Here is an 18,114-nt window from a genome sequence, read left to right on the forward strand (position 1 = left end):
GTCTCTTCCTCGCTGCGATTTTGGCTCTTCGATTCCTCTTCGTTTCCTGTCTTGATCTTTTGGCTACCAGACTGATTCTGGCACCGACCCTGACCACGATTTCGATCAACCCGACTTACTGAGATCACGGCTTTACCTCATTGTATCCGGCACTGACCTCAGCATCGTTATCTATCAACTTCGGCATGGATTCCACTTTGGACTGGCGTCACAACGTGTTACAGTTTTGTTGTTCGTATCCCTTAATGAGCTGTTGACCAGCCCTGGGACTTAAGGAGTGGGCAGCCGCCCCTATCCCTCGCAGGCTTGATAGCAAGGGCTCACTCCGGAACCTTGTGGGCCAACAGACCCCTCTGTTGTTCATTTTGTTAGCACTGTAACTGAAGCAAACTTCCTATCTATGCTACAGAAGTGTAAGTAGATTCTGCGTATTGCTCAGACTCCTTGCCACTAATCCCGCCTGTTCCCTATACGAACCCTTGGCCCACCGTGACCTTGGGGTCTTTATTCCCTGACAAGCAGGTGGCAAGGACATAGATATTGCTTGAAAACACAGTAGAAAGAAATAAAGGATCTGACAAGTAGGCTGTTGCCTAACAAAGTTTATGCTTTTCTGGACAAGTTAGTCTCCAGGGGTGTTTATAGACATGCTCTGGGGGTGGTGGTGGTGGTTGGAGGGGACGCTTTACTTAGAGCAGCTCTGAGAGCTGCTTTAAATTAAAGCACCTGGAGTGATAGGTGTATCAGCATCCCCATACTGCAAAATGGAGGCAGGGGTGCTTTAACTAAAGCTTGATTGATGAGCTTTAGTTAAAGCACTTCCACTGCCATTTTCAGCATGGAGTCACGTGTCACTGGAGTCTGCTGGAACACAGTAATTACTAAGTTCCAGCAAAATCAAGTCTGTTTTGATGCACTGTAATTGCAGCACGTCAGAGCAGCATCTCTGCACATGTATAAGTACCCTAAAAGCTGTGACCCTGACCTACCTGCTGCTTGACTTTAGACTAACAGCTCTTTCTGCAAGTAAAAAGAACTTACAGGAAAGGGACAAACCTTGTACTCAAATGTTACAACCCTTAAAAAAGTGTCAGTCCCCTGTAACACCACACATTGGTCTATTTATAGATCAAGATATATAAAAATAAAAACCTGTGATGTCTTGCTAAGTACCAGGCTGGCTGGGCAGGAGACTACGAAGACCTAAAAAATCCCTCCAAACTTGCTTTTTGTCATTGTAACAAACATACAGCTTTATTCAATTTACAAGGATTCTCTGTGTTGTGACTGGACTTCTTAACACTTCTCTCATTTACACATGTCTGCACCAGCCCTTCAAATCAAAGGAAAACAAGATGCCCATCTGTCTCAGAAACTGCCTGTTGTCTAGCAGGGAATTACTCGGGCCAATTTAGTTCTAGTAGTTGGATTAAACATAATTTGTAGAAAAAGAGAGATTTAACCCTATTATTAAACTAGTAGATTAATAATTTTGTGTTCAGTAGTAGCATTGCTTTAGGCAAGGAGGTCAAGGTTTAAATTAATCCAAGAATATGAATGTTTTCCATCTTCAAAATCATACTGGAAAGCTAGAGTGATATGTATGACATATTACTATATCTGTTTTTAATTTATAATATAGAGTTTCTTGGCTAATTGTTAAAAATAACCTATTTTGAACTTTTGTTTGCAAGCAACTGACTCATACACTTATGAAATGTATACTTAAATGTAACAAAACAGTCTAGCTCTCATACTGGTATGATTAACCATGAAAAATTGAAAGGAAATTCCAGAAGTATTCAAACAATTTTAAAGCTGTAACACAGGAAATCGAAGATGTAGGCTGACTAATAATCCTGGTCCATGTAAAAATCACTTTTGCAATTAAAAGTTATTATAGTTCCCTATGAGTTTGGGCAAAACCATGAAATATGAAGATGGTGTTACAAAAAATTCAGCATTGAACTCTGTAATGAGGTGAGTTGCTACAAGGCCTCTGAGCCCAGGACTTCCTGTTTGTTCAAGATCATCTTGCTGTCTGGATCCTCTGCAGAGTGCCTTAGAGTTGCTTCTCTTTCTGACTTGGGATTCAAAGCATAGATCATTTTGCAAAAGATCCAACAAGAGTCAAGAATCTTTAGTGACATTCAGGCCCCAGTGAAGTCAGTCGACGTTTTACCATAGACTTTTAGGACTGGAAGTGGTCTTAAAGGTCATCTAGCCCAACCCCTGCAGAATTCTCTGTTCCAAATTATTCCAGATAGATGCCTCTTTTGAAGACTTCCAAATATAGAACAATGCCATAGCTTTGCTAGGCTGTTTATTCTATTGTCCTATGGTCCTTATAATTAGGAATTTTTCCTGAGATTAAATCAAAATTTACTCTGTTGTAGTTTAAGATCATTGTCTTGTGTCTACTTTCCAATGCCGAACATCAGCTTTCAAATGTTTAAAAAGCAGTTATTCCCCTGTTCACTCTCCCTTGCTTCAAACAAAACATATACACTTCCCTCAATCTTTTTTCCTCTGGCTTTTATTTCAACTCTTTTGTCATCTACCTTTGTTGCTCACCTGATCCATTTCCCCTACATCATTCTTAAATGTGATTCACAGCCAGGGTGCCATGGCATGCAGTTTACATATGCATCCAAACTGCAGCAAATTGAGTCAGGTCACAGCAGCCCCACCAGGCAGGGAGCCTGGGAGGGGAGGGGGAAGCGGGGCAGCAGCAGCTTGCCAGCCCAGGGCTGCTCCATCCTGGCTCAATGTGCTGCGGAGGGGCTGGCTGGAGCATGAATATCCTTCGGCATGGGGCTAGCTGGCAGGCAGCCTCCACACTGAAGAACTCTTGTGCCCTAGCCAGCTGGCTCAGCATCTACACTTGCACTGCTGTGCACAAAAAAACTCCACAGGAGGGTAGGATTTGTACATATTTACAAATCCTAACCTGCTGCAGAGTCTATTAGTTTCATGCACCTTAGCAGTGGGGCACGTGTAGACACTGGACACATCTGCGCATGCATTAATGCACTGTGATTATGCCACATTAAGTTTAGTACCTGATTACACATTGTGCTATAATCAGTGCTACTGTGCAATAGCACTGGTCCATGTCTTTTAGATGGTGCTAATGTGCAGTGGACTAATTCTACTGAGCACTAGCACATTAGCATGGCTTTTGCCATGACATTCCTAATGCTCAGTAAAAGTTAATCTACTGTGCTTTTAGCATCTAGTGTAGGTGCATCCACCAAGACATTTACTGCACAGTTAGTCAACTGCACAGTACAACTCTCGTGTAGATGTGCCCACTGTGATCAGAAGCTCACACAAGTAAAATTTTACTTAATTTTGATCCATATTTTATTTGGGGTTTGAGGCAAAAGCTGCTAGATAATAGTGACCAATATTGTGGTGTTGTGGTTTAAATGATTAAATATGCAGTTCAGTTCAACAAACAAGCAAAAATGTAGTAGTTTCAATAGTAGAAATACCACTATTAGTCTTTGATTAAAATAATAAACATTTACACCTAGTTTCCCTGTAGCCTTTGGGCATTTTTACACATGCAAACACCAGCAGTTGTATAAGCTGTGAAATGCATATCAGTGCTGAGAAAATGGCAATGGTGTGCTTTTGGACCAAAACACATTGAAAGTGCTTTAGTTCAGAAGTGTACCACCGCCATTTTCTGTGTGCAGATGCACATTTCGTTGCTTATAGAATTGCAAGCATTGCAGCACCAAGCGCTTTTCAGTTTGTCTCAGCTCGCATGTGGTAAATTGAGTCTGTTCCAAAGCGGCGGATCTCCAGTGTTGCGGGACAGAAAAGTATGCATTTAAATGGCCTTTGTGTCTGTCAATCTCAAGATGATTTACAGCAAAGAGCATCCCTATCCAAAATTTAAACTTGAAAAAGTGGGCATGTCTACACATATAATTGACGTGAAGCAATAAACTCTGGAGACCATTGCTCCAGGGCACATATTCAGACGGTGCACCAGGGAGCAATAGACTCCAGAACAATAAACCACAGTGAATAAGAATTAATAGTTTAAAAATAAAACTTCATCAAATTTAAATTGTATTGTTTTGTTAAAATGCTTAAAAAAAAAAAAAAAAAAAAGAACCCCCCCCCAAACAACCTATATAGAGATAGTTTTAAATTTATAGAACTCAGTGCTCAGTCTAGAAGATTGCATTAAGCATCTTTATGATTCTTAGTTTCAGTTCTCAAACTGTGGATTTGTGTCAGGTATGTTATCTCTCATCAGGCCTTTCATGTCTCTGCAAGTTTGTATACACAGAGTCAAGCCCTTACCTCTCTCCAGGAGTTCAAAGTGTAAGAAAGTTAAATGAATACAAGATATTAAACAACAAGAATGCATTTTTTGTAGAAAACAATGATTAAATCAAGGCTTTCTGTCCAGTGATTTAAATTGTCATTTAAATCCATTTGATTTAAATCAAATACGCCCTGCAATAAATTCTGGGGTTTATTGCCATTTGAACATGTGCCCAGGAGTGCAGCACATTGAGCTTGGTCAGAGCAGCCCCAACGATCAGGGAGCCCCAGAAGTCAGCCTGCCAGCCTGGGGCTGCTCCTCCTGGCTCAGTGTGCTGTGGAGGGGTTGGCTGAGGCAAGAGGATGCTTCAGCATGGGGCTAGCCAGCAGTATTTACAAGTACTATCCTACTGTAGAATAAAATTAGATTACTCCAGCCTAATAGGGGTACACATCTAGAAGCAGAGAATTTATTGCACAGTAGGGCTGTATAAAGCTTTGCATGGTGATTTGATTCGGAAGAGATTTGGCCTAATTCAGTGGCTGAATCTCTGAATCCAAATCGAATAAGGGGACCAATTAAAAGGTCCGAATCGATTGGGAGCTCTCTTTGGAAAAGTTTCAGAGAGCTTTGATAATTCAGACAGTCCCCGGTGGCTGCAGCAGGGAGCTGCAGCTGGCCTCCAAGCCGGTAAGTAGGGGTAGGGGAGAGGGGGCTGAGGGGGGCAGCGAACCATGGGGCGACCCCTGCCAGGCCCTGACCCCCACCTGCACCCCCAGCCCCCGCCTATGGCTGCCCTGCCTGACCCAGCTCCCAGTGCTTAAAAAAAAAAAGCCCAGACTCACTGGGTACTGCCAGGCAAGGGGCAATCATTGCTGCTGCTCCCCACTTCCCCATGCTGCATGGGGGGCTCTTTTGCAAGCCCCCCAATCCCTCCCCCGCTCCCCCAGCCCTGCCATGGCTGTCCTGTCCACCCTAGCGCTGGACCTTTAAGAAAAAAAACAAAACAAAACAGAGAAGCCCCAGGACACACCACTCCTGCAGCAGCCTTGGGGCTTCAGGGGGCTCATGTAGAGTCCCCTACACGGTGTGGGGCAGCAGGGATTGCCCCCCACCAGCAGTTTTTCTCCAGTGGGCGCAGTAGCCATTGCAGGTGGGGCTGAGACAGCGGGGCGGGGTCAAAGTGCTCATGCAGAGCCCCCATGCAGTTTGGGGCAGTGGGGAGCAGCGGGGATCACCTCCTGCCAAGCAGCACCTGGTGAGGTGGGGCATTTTTTTTTTTTCCCCGAAATGCCAGGAACTGGGGCAGGCAGGGCAGCCATTGCTGGGCTGGGAAAGTGGGCAGAGGATGGGCCTGGCTAATTCGGATTTGGGGCTGAATAGATTTGGCTGAATTGAATCGGGATAGTGATTTGAATCACCAAATCAAATCACTGTCCCCTGAATTATCCGAATCTGAAATGAATACTAGCTGCTTTGCACAAGCCTATTGCACAGATAATTAGGCTACTGTGCAGTATACATCTTGTATACATGCACCGAGTGAGGTGAAGTGATTTGCACAAAGTTAATGAGCAGCTTATTGGCAAAGTTGGGAACAAAACCCAGACTTCCTGAGTTTCTGTCTGCTGTAATAACTGAGTCCCAGAAGATGTTGTTGTACCAAATCAAGGGCAACCTCAGTTAAGCAGTTCCCTAAAATAAGTAAATAAATAAATAGTTCCCTAAGTGAAGTATGTTTTAAATCAGGGATGACCAACCTGCAGCACAATTGCCACAGCTGGCCTCCAAGCTGGTAAGTAGGAGTATAGACAGCCTGTGTGTGTGGCATGTGATAGGCCAGGGAAGGTATGGGCTACATCACACAAATGGGGCAGGAAGCAGAAAACACAGAAGTTGTTTAGGCAGAGAAAGGGGATTGAAGTGACCCTTGGGGAGGATGTATGCTTTATAAACATGTTGGTTCTCACCATTTTTAATTAAAGTGTCAAACTCATTTTTCCGTGGCAGCCAAAGTCTATTTTTCCAGTCCTCGAGTAAAGACATTAATTTAGGATGCTAGCATTGGGAATTTGCAGAAGAGCAAAGTGATAACAAAGTGAGATCTGCACAATGGTTAAAAGGTATTACTTTATTGTCCTTAAAGTAATAATTAGCTTGTTAGCTATTACAATCAGAAAACAACATTTAAGTGGCTAGAGTTAACAGAAGGAGCCTCTTATTTTCATAAATGCAGAATGATCCAACTGAAAATTCTGTTCAGACCTGGAGTTGGCATTTGTCCAGCATAAAATTTATACTCAGCAGATTCTTGATTTGTGTGTTAAATCACTAATTACATTTATTTAAAAAAAACTTGATGCCATCTCTTTATGTGGCCTTGCTATGGTGAAAAAGAACAGCTTAGTGACACTGTAGGCATTACTGACAGACAGCGCAGTTACCATTTTGTGATGTGAAACCATAGGGGCTGACTTAGTTTTTTGCCAGTGTGTGCTTACAGACATAACCCCCACCCCCAAAACCACAGTACTTTACTTTCAACTCTGCACGTTCCTGTGCTGAGTCCCGTGCATGCCCCAAAGAAGCAGAACGTTGCTTCTACCCAGCTCAGCAACATCTGTAAAGTTCATGTGCTTGAGTGAGGCTTTTTTGGCACTTTCATTTAATAGCTGATTGAATCAGCTTTAGCTAAAAAGGCCAATAAGCCCTGCTGAGGTGCTCAATCTTTACAGATGTTGCAGAGCCAGGTAGAAGTAACGTGCTGCTCCTTCCAGTTAAGCTTTTTTTTTTTTTTTTTGCACGGGGGGGGGGGAGGGGGGCTGTTTGTCTTTTAAACATTTGCAAGAATGGCTCCATGAATGCTGAGCACCCGCTAATTTTTTTTCAGTGGGTGCTTTAGACCTGGAGCACCCACAGAGTCAGCACTTATGTGTGGAACATTTCCACTCAAAGCTATGTGTTTCCCTTAAGTCAGCTTATTAAAATAAAAAACAGAAGAAAAGAAAGCCAAGTGATTTGCTGTACAGAATGTACATTTTCCAAAAGTCTAAAAAATTGTTTCTGTAGCCATGGAATTACTCTTTTATGAGTATGGATTGGATTCAATGAATGGATTTAAAATTCCCCTGTCTTTTCCCACTGATTTAACAAGACAAAAACCTATAAAAATATTCCAAAAGAAAAAACTTTATTTAAATAAAATAAAGCTCAATGTATGTTTTCTCTAGAAAAGAAAAAGCGCTCTTGCTCATTTAGTTTTTCATTCTATGAGCCTTTTTTAAATATATTTTTATGTTGTGATACTAGACTTTGACTCCAAAAATATATCTATACCACAACGAAGAAAAACTTACTTAGACAAAATGGCTCTTGATAAATTTCAAAATCTATTTTGCCTGACCCTGCTTTCCAGAGAGGCTGATGACTAAAGATCCACTGATCAGTGTTACTGGATCTGTCTCTTTCAAATCCTAAACTCTGGTAAGTGTTCTCCAGACAAGTGTTTAATTCTGCTCTGGTCTGCTGATGTAAACACAGACTAACACCACTGAAATTAAAATCACGCTATAAAATGTGATCATGAGTCTATTGCTGAATCTAAAACTTGCTTGGTCCAATATCCCATATCCTCAGACATAACAAGGGTGTTAAACTCATTTGGCCCTGTGGGTCAAATGAGTAGCATGAGACCAGTTCACAGGCTGGACCAGATGCCACATGCAGCATGGGTCCTGGACTGGCCAAGAATATTTAGCAATACCATTTTATAATAGTATTTATAATAACGTTGAGAAGAGTGAAGTTTCAGTAATTGAAGCCAGAAAAGAATAATACCCAAGCTATGCTATCAAGAGGTCTTACCTGAAAATGTAGGTTACTGGATGGAGAAAAACTGGATTTTAGAGGTGTTAATCATAAAAAGAGATTTACAAATATTCTGAAAATAAAGTTTCAATGAAAGGACACATGGTCAGATCCAAAAGGGACTCAGATACCTTAAACAGACTTTAGCTGGACTTTAGCCACAAGTTCAAAAACTGTGATCCAAGAAATCCTCACTCAAAACTGCCTAAGCCTGGAGGCACCTTTTTGTTTGGCTTGAAGGTCCCCTATGTGCCTGCATTTGCTGCTGTGTGTGTGTTTCTGCTTCCTCCACTGTTTATGCGTTTACAATAAGTGGATGTTGAATAAAAAAAGACACAAAACCAAAACCAGAAGTAGTCCTGGACCACTGGCCAGAATTCAGTATATACCTCTCCTAGCAGAGGGTCCTCATGACTGGGCTGCAGAATCAGGTTCCCTCCTGTGCTCTTTCTTCCAAGTCCTGTGAATCATGTGGGTTTTTTTTTCCCTGTAGTGATACAAGCTTCAGCCAGAAAGGTAGAGACTGCCAGGCCTAGCCTACAGTCTGGTGATTACAGCATGCTTGTGTGACATACGGGTTTAAATCCCCTCAGGAAGATGATCTGATACCTAGATCTTGCTATCAGAAAAGAAAGAGCTGTGACCACCTCTCCTGTTTTAAGGACACCAAGCTCTGGATTCTGAGTGGATAGTAGTACCTGGCCAAAGTGCCACAGAAGAAGCAGGAGTTTAGATACTGCTCTGGTGTCAACATTTTCTATTGACCAACTTTAGGCGACTCATTCCACAGCAGGTAGACTTTTCGGATCACCTTCTAAAGCACTGAACAGTATAGGAACCCTAGGTGCCTAATTCTGGGTTCTAAAATCTGCTTTGGCAGGGTGGGGACATGGCAATACCCAAGTGCACCATAGATGCCTAAATCCTGTCTTGGTTCTAGCCAGGAATCAAAGATGATGTAATGATTATGAGCCTACAGAACTGGGAGAATGGCTTTGTCCTCCAAAATGATGGAGGGCAGAGTCTGAAGGACTGATCAAGATTTCAGTTTTGGCCTTACGGAACTGTTGTCTGGGCTTTCAGAATGAAATGTGAAAAATACAGGCAAACACAGTAGATTAGATGATGAGAGAGAAATTACATATCTACTGGTGAGTTCTCAACATAAAGGGAAACTGAGTCAAAGTTGTGATTGTGGATATAAAAACTTGGCATCAAAATAGAGTAACAGTAGATGAACTATGAGCAAAATGGATACACCTATTATACATTTAGTATTATCTTCTGTGCCATCCTAGATAGTACAATTCATTCTTGAGGGAAAGGAAAAAGTTCCAATGGATAACCTAGCATTTTCTAACAGGTTCCTTTGGACCAGAAGAGAATCCAGATCATCATATTTGATCATTTAGGCTAGTTTTCTACCCAAATATAATTCTTGTAATTCTCTTTTCTCTTGCAAATAATGAAGGGGATTTCTCATTTCAATTAATATAATTTTGCTTCAAACTACAGAGACATTGCCAAATATTTATAGTAAGTGCAAGATGAATAGGTTGCAATTGTGCCTGAACTGAAAGCCAATCAATAATTCTTTGAAGTACTCACATTTGTATGCTTTAATGATATACTCTGTCTTGATCATAAAATGTTAATAACTATAAAAGAAATTCAACAAATCATTAAAATGCTCTGGTTTCCAAAAGAACTGCCATCGCTCCACCTCTGAGCCACTTTCAAAATGGAAGCACTGACTCTCCTGAAATAAAGTCTTTCAGACTTTTCTGGAGGGAAGGTAAATAACATTTAAAATTCTTAACCCCCAATTTTTAACTTTAATAAAGCTAAGATGCCATCCATAATGCACTGAACAAGTTACTTTACAACTGAATGGAATCAGTAGAGTTTTCAAGTATTTTCCATTAAATACTGTACTTTATTAATACAGTAGCTTGAACAATCAGTGCACAAATTTGAATAACTTTGCCCTCATGTCTGATTATTCTAACACAACACTATACTACTACTGTAAGGCTAGTGGTACGTGGGCTCTAAACTATTGTTATGCAAGCACATAGCCTCAGTATAGCAACAGTGCGCAGCTCTCAGTGGTACAATATCTTTAGAAGTGAACAACCACCATGTAATCTAAGGATGAAGGGCTACACCAATTTTTATGTCCTGCTACAAATTTTTGCCTGTGTAGCTAATTACAGACATCTAAATGTCCAGATGGCATGATGAAACTGGAAATTTTGAAGACTATGTACAGTTAAGCAAACTAGAGAAATTGAGACTAGGGGGAAGAAATGTTTCTCTATAATAATAGAGGTTAAATTCCATCTGTTGGTTAGACACAGGCACCTACCCATTTCTTAGACACAGGCACCCTATCCATATATCTCCAGGATATAGCCTTAAGGCATTATTTAAAAAAAAGCAGGCTGATTTTTTTTTATCTTAAAATTTCCTTTTAAGATGAGTACTAGCAGGAAAAGCAGAATGTATGTTCCCCTGCACAAACATTTATTCACATAATCATGTACACTTATCAATTTTAAGCCACATATTGTTATATTGCAAGACCAAAAACATTTGCTCCATCTGAAAATACATGACAATTCATAAAAACTGGTTTTGGCTGTCATCCAAATAATCTCTTATTGTGCCAGCCCAATAATCAGTTCTGCTGTTTAAAGTCACTCTTACAAAATTGTGAAAACAAAGCAAAATGTTCTTTGAACAGATGAACTATTATCCTGAATCAACACATCAATAATTTGGAATTAGGTTGAAGGGGACAGTTATAAAGGATTACAGGAAAGAAAATAAAGGAATACACTTTGTGCCTGATTAATACAAAAATGTCCAAAGAAAAAAAAATTAGGTCATCTGTGATGTGCTGACACCAAGTAAAATCAATGTGACACTGGAGTCTAATCTGATGTTTCTGACACTGCCTTTGGGTGTGAACAAAAGTAACAACTAAATTGTTTTAAATACCTTTAAAATGTTTCCAAGAGCCAGCTGTACAAACATACATGCCCTTTGAAATATTCCAAAAAGCAGCTGAAGGCTTCAAAATAATACTGCTTGAAATAAGGTACTATTTTGAATCATTTCAGTTCTTGTTATATGTGCACAAGGACAGAAGATCCATAGATCCTGCAGAATCCCATAGACTCTGCCTTCCTTCCTCAACTCCACAGGCAAAGAAGGAAGGCCAGTGTTGACAGTCTGGCAGTAGGACTGACAGAGGACTGGACTGGGAAATCAGAGATGTAGGTTCTATCCCCCTGTCTGAGGGGTTTGAACCTGTGTCTCCCACTTTCTAGGCAAGTGGCATAACCCTTAGCTGTTGGAACCAAGAAGAAAGGAGGGCTGCCCTCCTCTAATTCTAGTATCTAACACCTGTAAAATCATGGGTTTCAGCCTAGCTACATTTTCATAACGTACATGTCCAGAATGGGCCTGTGGACATAACTCTGGACCTGCACCAGCAAGTACATAGTCAACTGTGCATCCTCGGTCTATACATTGAAAACTATCCTGTAGATACACTGTAGCAAAACCCCCAGTTTTTCTTTTTTTTTTTTTATTTTAAAATTCATTCTTTCCCCTTCCCCAACCATGTGTGACTTTTTCTCTCCCTCTCTATTCCCTATAGATATGTATAAGTGAGCTGAGACTTAGGATAAGCTTTAAATATTTTTATTTTGGTAGCAAGTTTTTGGTTTTGGCTATCCACTGTTTTATATTGTATTATTATTAGGTTTGTATTGATTCTTATTATCATTTTCATATTGATTTTTATTGTTTCATATGGGTATTGTATGGTATAGGCCTGTGTTTGTAAGTGAACCAAAGTCACGTCAAGTTTCCATTTTATATGTCAAGCCTCCATCTTGTGTCCTCTGCCTGGGTATCCTATATTGCAACATTATGATTCATTGTACCCCTCCCATGTAAATTGGTTCCCCGATGAATGAGAATGATTGGGAATGCTTGAAATACAATGGTAGCAGGTCCCTACTGAATGGCCTGTAATGACTGGGCCATCACCTTGCATTGATACACCCAGGAACCATGGACCTCACCCAAGAACAGAGACAAGAACCCAGCATTTGAAAGACAAAAGACCCTGCAGAACCAGCAACTCTCACCATTACAGACACCCAAAACGGCACATCCCTGCATGGAGCATACATGCTCAGTACGCCAGGGGCTGACCCTTGCCTGGGCATGCCTCCTGTCACTAGGGTCACACAAGTTCTGCCCCTATAAAAAGAGGCAGTGAAGACAGACCCAGTGGGATGCTCTCTCCATCTGGACCAGCACCATGCCATACCACCTATCCACCCAGAGGCCCTGCTGGCGACCCCCCTCTGGACAACATCTACTGGACAAGAACCCCTTTCCAGCCTGGATAGGCAGACATTACCGGCACACTTCCTCCTACAATTTGGACTCTCTCTCTCCTCCTGGACTTCAGCCCCTGCACCAAGCCTCTCTAACCCCTGCTGCCATTGTGTGGGTGTGTGTGAGTGCAAGGGAACCAATTTGGCATTGTGTCACCATCTCCCCTGTTCAATAAAACCACTGTCATTTGCAACCCTGAGTTCGGTCATGTTTTACTGAATCCCAGTCCCTTCCCCATCTTAAATTCCAGCCTTGTTCTCTCTCTCAGCTCCAGCCCCCCCACCGCTAGTTTCCCAGTCTCCTCCAAATTTCATCTCCCCTTTTCTGCCATCTCTCAGCCTCCCCTTGCTTTCATGCTGTTCCTGCTTCCTTTCAACCTCCCATGCCATCTACTGCCTTTCCCCTGTGACCTTCTGCTACCTTTTTCTGCTTGCCCACTGCCCTGCCGGCTTTCAGCCTCTCCTGCCACTTTTCCTGTGATTTTCTGCTGTTTGTCTGTCTCTCTGTTTTCAGGCATCCCTGCACATTCTGTAGTCATCCCCGCCTCCCCCCACCTCAGCCCCTGCAGCTTCCCAGCTCCTTGTGGCTGTCCTTCAGTTTTCCCCAGCAGCTGGAGCCTTTCTCCAGCTCCCAGCACCTGCTGCCACTCCCTGCAACTTCTCTAGCTGCCCCAGAGCCATCCTTTGGCTCCCCACACCCAGAGCCCCTCTTTAACACCCACACTTTCCCTTAGTCCCATTTTCCCTCTCCCCATCTACCTTTTCAGCTCCCCTGTAGCTCTGGCTCCAGTCCCAGCCTATGTTTTGTAGGCTTTGGGTGTTGTCTTTTAATCAATTAAGATCAGTTAACCAAAAATTCCCCACAGCCTCAGTTCTTCAGCCCAGGCCCCTCTAGTCTACCAGTTCTAATCCCGGTCCTGGTGACTTTCACAACCAGCAACTTTCATTCCCTATACTTCTACTTTCTTACCTTAACCTTTCCCCAGGTATCCCAAGTACACCAAGCACATACATGTCACAACACCCAACTTAGGAACTCATTGTGTGTGTGTACATGTAGGTGGGTGGTATGTGTGTGAATTAGTGAATACATATATATAGATATCATTGTGTGTGTGTGGTATATGAAATAGTAATCCACATATGTGTATTGGATGTGCAGGTGTTGGTAACTGATTCTGTCTAAATTTGGTGTTTGTAGTGTGTATGGGCTTAAACTAGTGATAGGTGTTGATGAACCTAGAGACTGGTTATTTTGAACATATGTGTATCTGAGTTGCTAGTGTGTGTATGTATATATAATATATATGGCATTGTGTGCATGACATACGAATTAGTGATCTGTGTCTAACTTCTGGGGTGTATAGTGTATGTGCTTGAATTGGTGATAGGTATGCATGTATCTAGGCTGGTTTGGATGTGCATGTGCCTGAGCTCATAGTGTGTGTGTGTGTGTGTGTGTGTGTGTGTGTGTGTGTGTGTGTGTGTGTGTGTGTGTGTGTGTGTGTGCACCTAATTGATTTGTGTGTTTGTATATATCCAATTGTACAGCACACCCTCCTGCCCAACAGCGCAATATTGAGATCCTGAGTGTTGGCCTGACCCCTCAGGGCAACAACACAAAGGGAAACAGAATTCTGCCCTCTATATATCCTTAGCTAAATACCGAATTTGTGAATAATTAAATATAGATTATTTTTATGTTTAATGTAATTAATTTCTAATAAAATGGCAGCCTTTGAGAATGAAGTCCTGCTTAACCAGAAGATTCAGAAAGGTAGTAAATATTATTCTTCATGGCTGCTACTCTTTAGTTATACCTCCCTTGTGACCAGGATCATATCTGGGAGTGAAAAAGGTCTATCCAATCATTAGTAACTGTCTGCTAAGACACAAAAGCATCTTATGTAAAGTGACTTTTGTGGACAAGTTTTCTTCAGAAATTGTGAATAATTTATTCCAGCAAAGTTTAGTAACTTTCAATGACCAATCTAATTCCCATTTAAACCAAAGACCCATGGGGAGATGGGAAAGGGAGAGGAGAGAATGATACACTCAGTTTGGCGTTGGCATCACCACAGAATTGCCTCCTGGACACTGGACCGAGCCTAAGTGGGTGCAAGTGCAGGGAGGGAAGCTTAGCTCCTGATGAGGGGCAGGGACTATGGAGGCCTGTTTACTTGTGAACGTGTGCCTCTGGCTGTAATTCATTAGGCAAGGGGGTAGATTGGTATTTGGCTCCCCCTGCTGGAATTTTTAGGGAATTGCACACAGTCCTTCGTTCAAAAGCTCATGGCATGCAAACAAACCTAATACACCAAAATAACCAAATTTAAAATTTTTAAAGCTTGTTAAATTAATGAGGATTAAACGCCATGGCATGTACAAGCACCCAAAAAGTATAAAACTTAAAGCTGGATGGGAAACCACTTTTTCATCCCAAAAAAGCTGTTGATGTCAAGAAGAGGTTTTTTGACATTTTAAATTAAAACAAAGGAATACACTCCTTCTGGCAGAGACTTGAATTTGGTTTCTAATCTGTGCAAACCACCAGCTTTTTGGAATTGCTCCCCTGTTCACCACAAAAAGTAATTTTGGTTTCAATATATCAAAATGTTTTGTCAAAAAATTCCCAATTAGCTCTAATCAAAATGTTTACTTAGTTTCATTTTCTTAATATCATGGTTTCTTTAGATACTTACCGTTGCTTAATATTTAAAGAAGAAATTAAAAGAAAAGCCACTTACCAGTTTTGGAATGTCATTCACATCATCTGTCACTGGATTCTCACAGGGTCTATGAGCTCTGACAAGTGGATTAAGTAGGAGCAGCTGAAGATAAAAGCAAGTGATAATCCAAGTCTGCATTAAAAAAAAAAAAGAGAAAAAGAATATTTACCTGCAAGCAATGTCTTCAAAACCATTCTAATTAAAGCTAGCAACAGTAGCTTTCATGTATGCAGTTTAGAAGCAATGGTATTTTTATTTGTGTATTATCAGGCTAATGTAACCCACAGATTCTAAATGCACTAGAGTGTGAGTCAGTCAGTTAACTTTATTATATAACCTCCTTGTACTGTTGTGCCCCATAATATTAATGACTTGGGTTCATGCATTTAATTGATTTGAATCTCTCCTGAAAGAGTGCACCTCATGAGCAGTAATGGGAAGTTATTTCTCAGACATCTCCTTGGCAAAGTTTCACTGGGCTTAATGCAAATATATTCACTAGTTACCTGCTGCTAATAGGTGAAATCACCAAACTTCATGGATTTTCATGTCAGTATACATATGACAATTTTCTTCACATAATAATAATAATAATTATAATAATAATGCCACTGACATTCAAGTTATCCAATGCCTAGGATCTGTACATGTATAAGATGTAGTCAATGGATGTTAAAGTACAGCAAGACAACTGAAAAAAAATAAATGTTCACAAAAACTGACAGCCCTGATATAGTCTTCACTAGACAGAGAAGCATAATCACGCCCATGAAGTTTAGGGGTGCTTCTGGACCTCTTGCAAGTGCTGACATGGTAATGTACTTACAATATACTTATTCTCCTCCAAGAATCCAGGAGACTGTGTCCTGCACTGGTAAAAGCTGGCCTTCATGCATTAGTACATTCCCTAGTTAATTACCATTGCAACCATGGGAATACTAAGTAGTCTGTGCTGAGCCTTGTGAGAAAGCCATCAAAAAACTCCAAGTGGTGCAGAATGCAGCAGCTTGCCTCCTCTTACTCTGAATGCACAAGCCCAATACCCAGTTTGCCTTGCTGGTTTCAGGCAGAATGCCACCAGATGTTTAAACTCTAGTACTTAATGTTCAGATGCCAAGTGATTCGGCCAAGTAGACTTAAAGAATTGATTCAGACTGAGACTTAGACAGCTGGTACAATAGAATAATCTACTGCAAAAACTGTCTGCTTGGGCAGGATACTGAGGCTTCATGGGGGCAGGTCTTGCTCTTGTAGGAACAAAGCTGTGCACACATCTTAGCAAGCTCTTCAGGCTTCCTTAGTCTGCCTAGAAACAGACAGCAACAGTGCCTAGTTCAGCCCTGATTGCTCACAGTGCCTAGTTCAACCCAGACTGCTCGTAGTCAACCTGTTTCCCTGCAGCACAATGTAGGGATTGTGAAAAGGTGTGTTCTGTTCTCTGCTGGAGCAGCAGAGTCCAGCAAGTAACACACTGTCTCTTAGGGCGGGGTGATGAGGGTGGGAGAGAGGGATGCTGGAGGGTGATGTTCTCTTCTGAAAGAAGCCGTGGCATATACAGACATTCACTCTCCCGGAAGAAACTAACCCTGATTGTTCCCAGATAATTTTTATCCTGAAGCAGCCATGTTTACCCAGTATAGGGTTGAAAAACCCTATACTGGTGAATATTCTCTGCAAGAAACCTAAGACAATGGGTTATACACAAGAAATATTAAGCACTTGTTTCCTTCATTACTGGAAGCGGATCAGAGTGATGACAGTAGTAAAGGAAGCTAAATCAGATCATGATGGCAACAATTTTACAAAGGGCTGCTTAAAAAACAACAAAAAAAAAATCAAAACACTAACTTGAGGGGAATGTCAGCTAACCATTTGCTTTATAGCAGCATTTCTCAACCCATGCATTACGACCCAAAAGTAGATCACAGTAATATATGAAAGGGTTGTGAACAAACTTTAAAAAATGGATCAACAGTCTTTAAAAATGAATTCTCCTTGAAAGGAGAAAAATATGGGAAATGGTTGGTTCCCCTTACAGGCTGGCAGAGTTCCAGTCTGCAAGGGGCTTTGGGAAGTGATAGGAGGGAGATAAGACCTGGGGTGCCACATGCATGTATGCATACACACATCCATGTGGCAGCCAGGCAGTATGAAGATCAGCTCCTGCAGCTCCCTGCAGGTAAGTCTATAGGGCAGGGTGGGGGGACACAGAGGGGGCATAGATGATGCGTCAGATCCCCCTGCCTTGGTTACACCTTGCACTGCTGGAGGCCTGGCTGGTGTGGGGGTTCCAGTAGCAATGAGTTTCACTGTCCCGCTTTACCTTCCTGCACCGTGTCCCACCCACTAGGCCATGGAGGTAGATCCTGCCGATGCTGGTCCAACTAAGCTGCATCCCCACGCCTACTGTGGATGGACATGTCCCTCCATGCTCCACACCCCCTTACCCCATACATTCACCTCTGCCACACACTGTGGGGGCTGTGGCCTGCAGGCAGGGGGCAACAGGTTGGAATGAGGAGCACCAAAGAAGCCAGGGGGTTGTTTTCTACTTTAACTATTTACTGGGTTGGGACCGGCCATTGATGTTTACAAATGGGTCCTGGTACAAAAAAAGATTGGAAACCACTGCTTTATAAGACATGAAAAATAGTGATGCAAATATATACGAGGGAGACTGGAAAAAAAGCAGAATACGATCATTGACTATGCAGGTGTCTTGGAATGTGCTCTTTAGCTTTTCTAGCCAAATTAAACTGCATTTTAAAAGAAGTTTCTAGTCCAGCAGCATCAGGGACAAGGCAGCCTTCAA

General features: G+C 41.8%; 1 protein-coding gene across 3 annotated transcripts in view; it reads right to left on the reverse strand.

The window, feature by feature from the left end:
- The window catches only part of KITLG (KIT ligand), a 105,392-nt gene that overhangs the window by 52,582 nt on the left and 34,696 nt on the right, over positions 1-18,114 (reverse strand). For all 3 annotated transcript variants that reach the window (XM_090042655.1, XM_090042654.1, XM_090042653.1), the window contains exon 2: positions 15,321-15,434. In XM_090042655.1, the coding sequence (XP_089898781.1) occupies positions 15,321-15,434 (114 nt within the window). The remainder of the gene's footprint in view (positions 1-15,320; positions 15,435-18,114) is intronic.

This window comes from Crocodylus siamensis, chromosome 4 (genome assembly GCF_052110815.1).
Source record: "Crocodylus siamensis isolate JL-2025a chromosome 4, ASM5211081v1, whole genome shotgun sequence".
Classification (NCBI taxonomy): domain Eukaryota; kingdom Metazoa; phylum Chordata; order Crocodylia; family Crocodylidae; genus Crocodylus; species Crocodylus siamensis.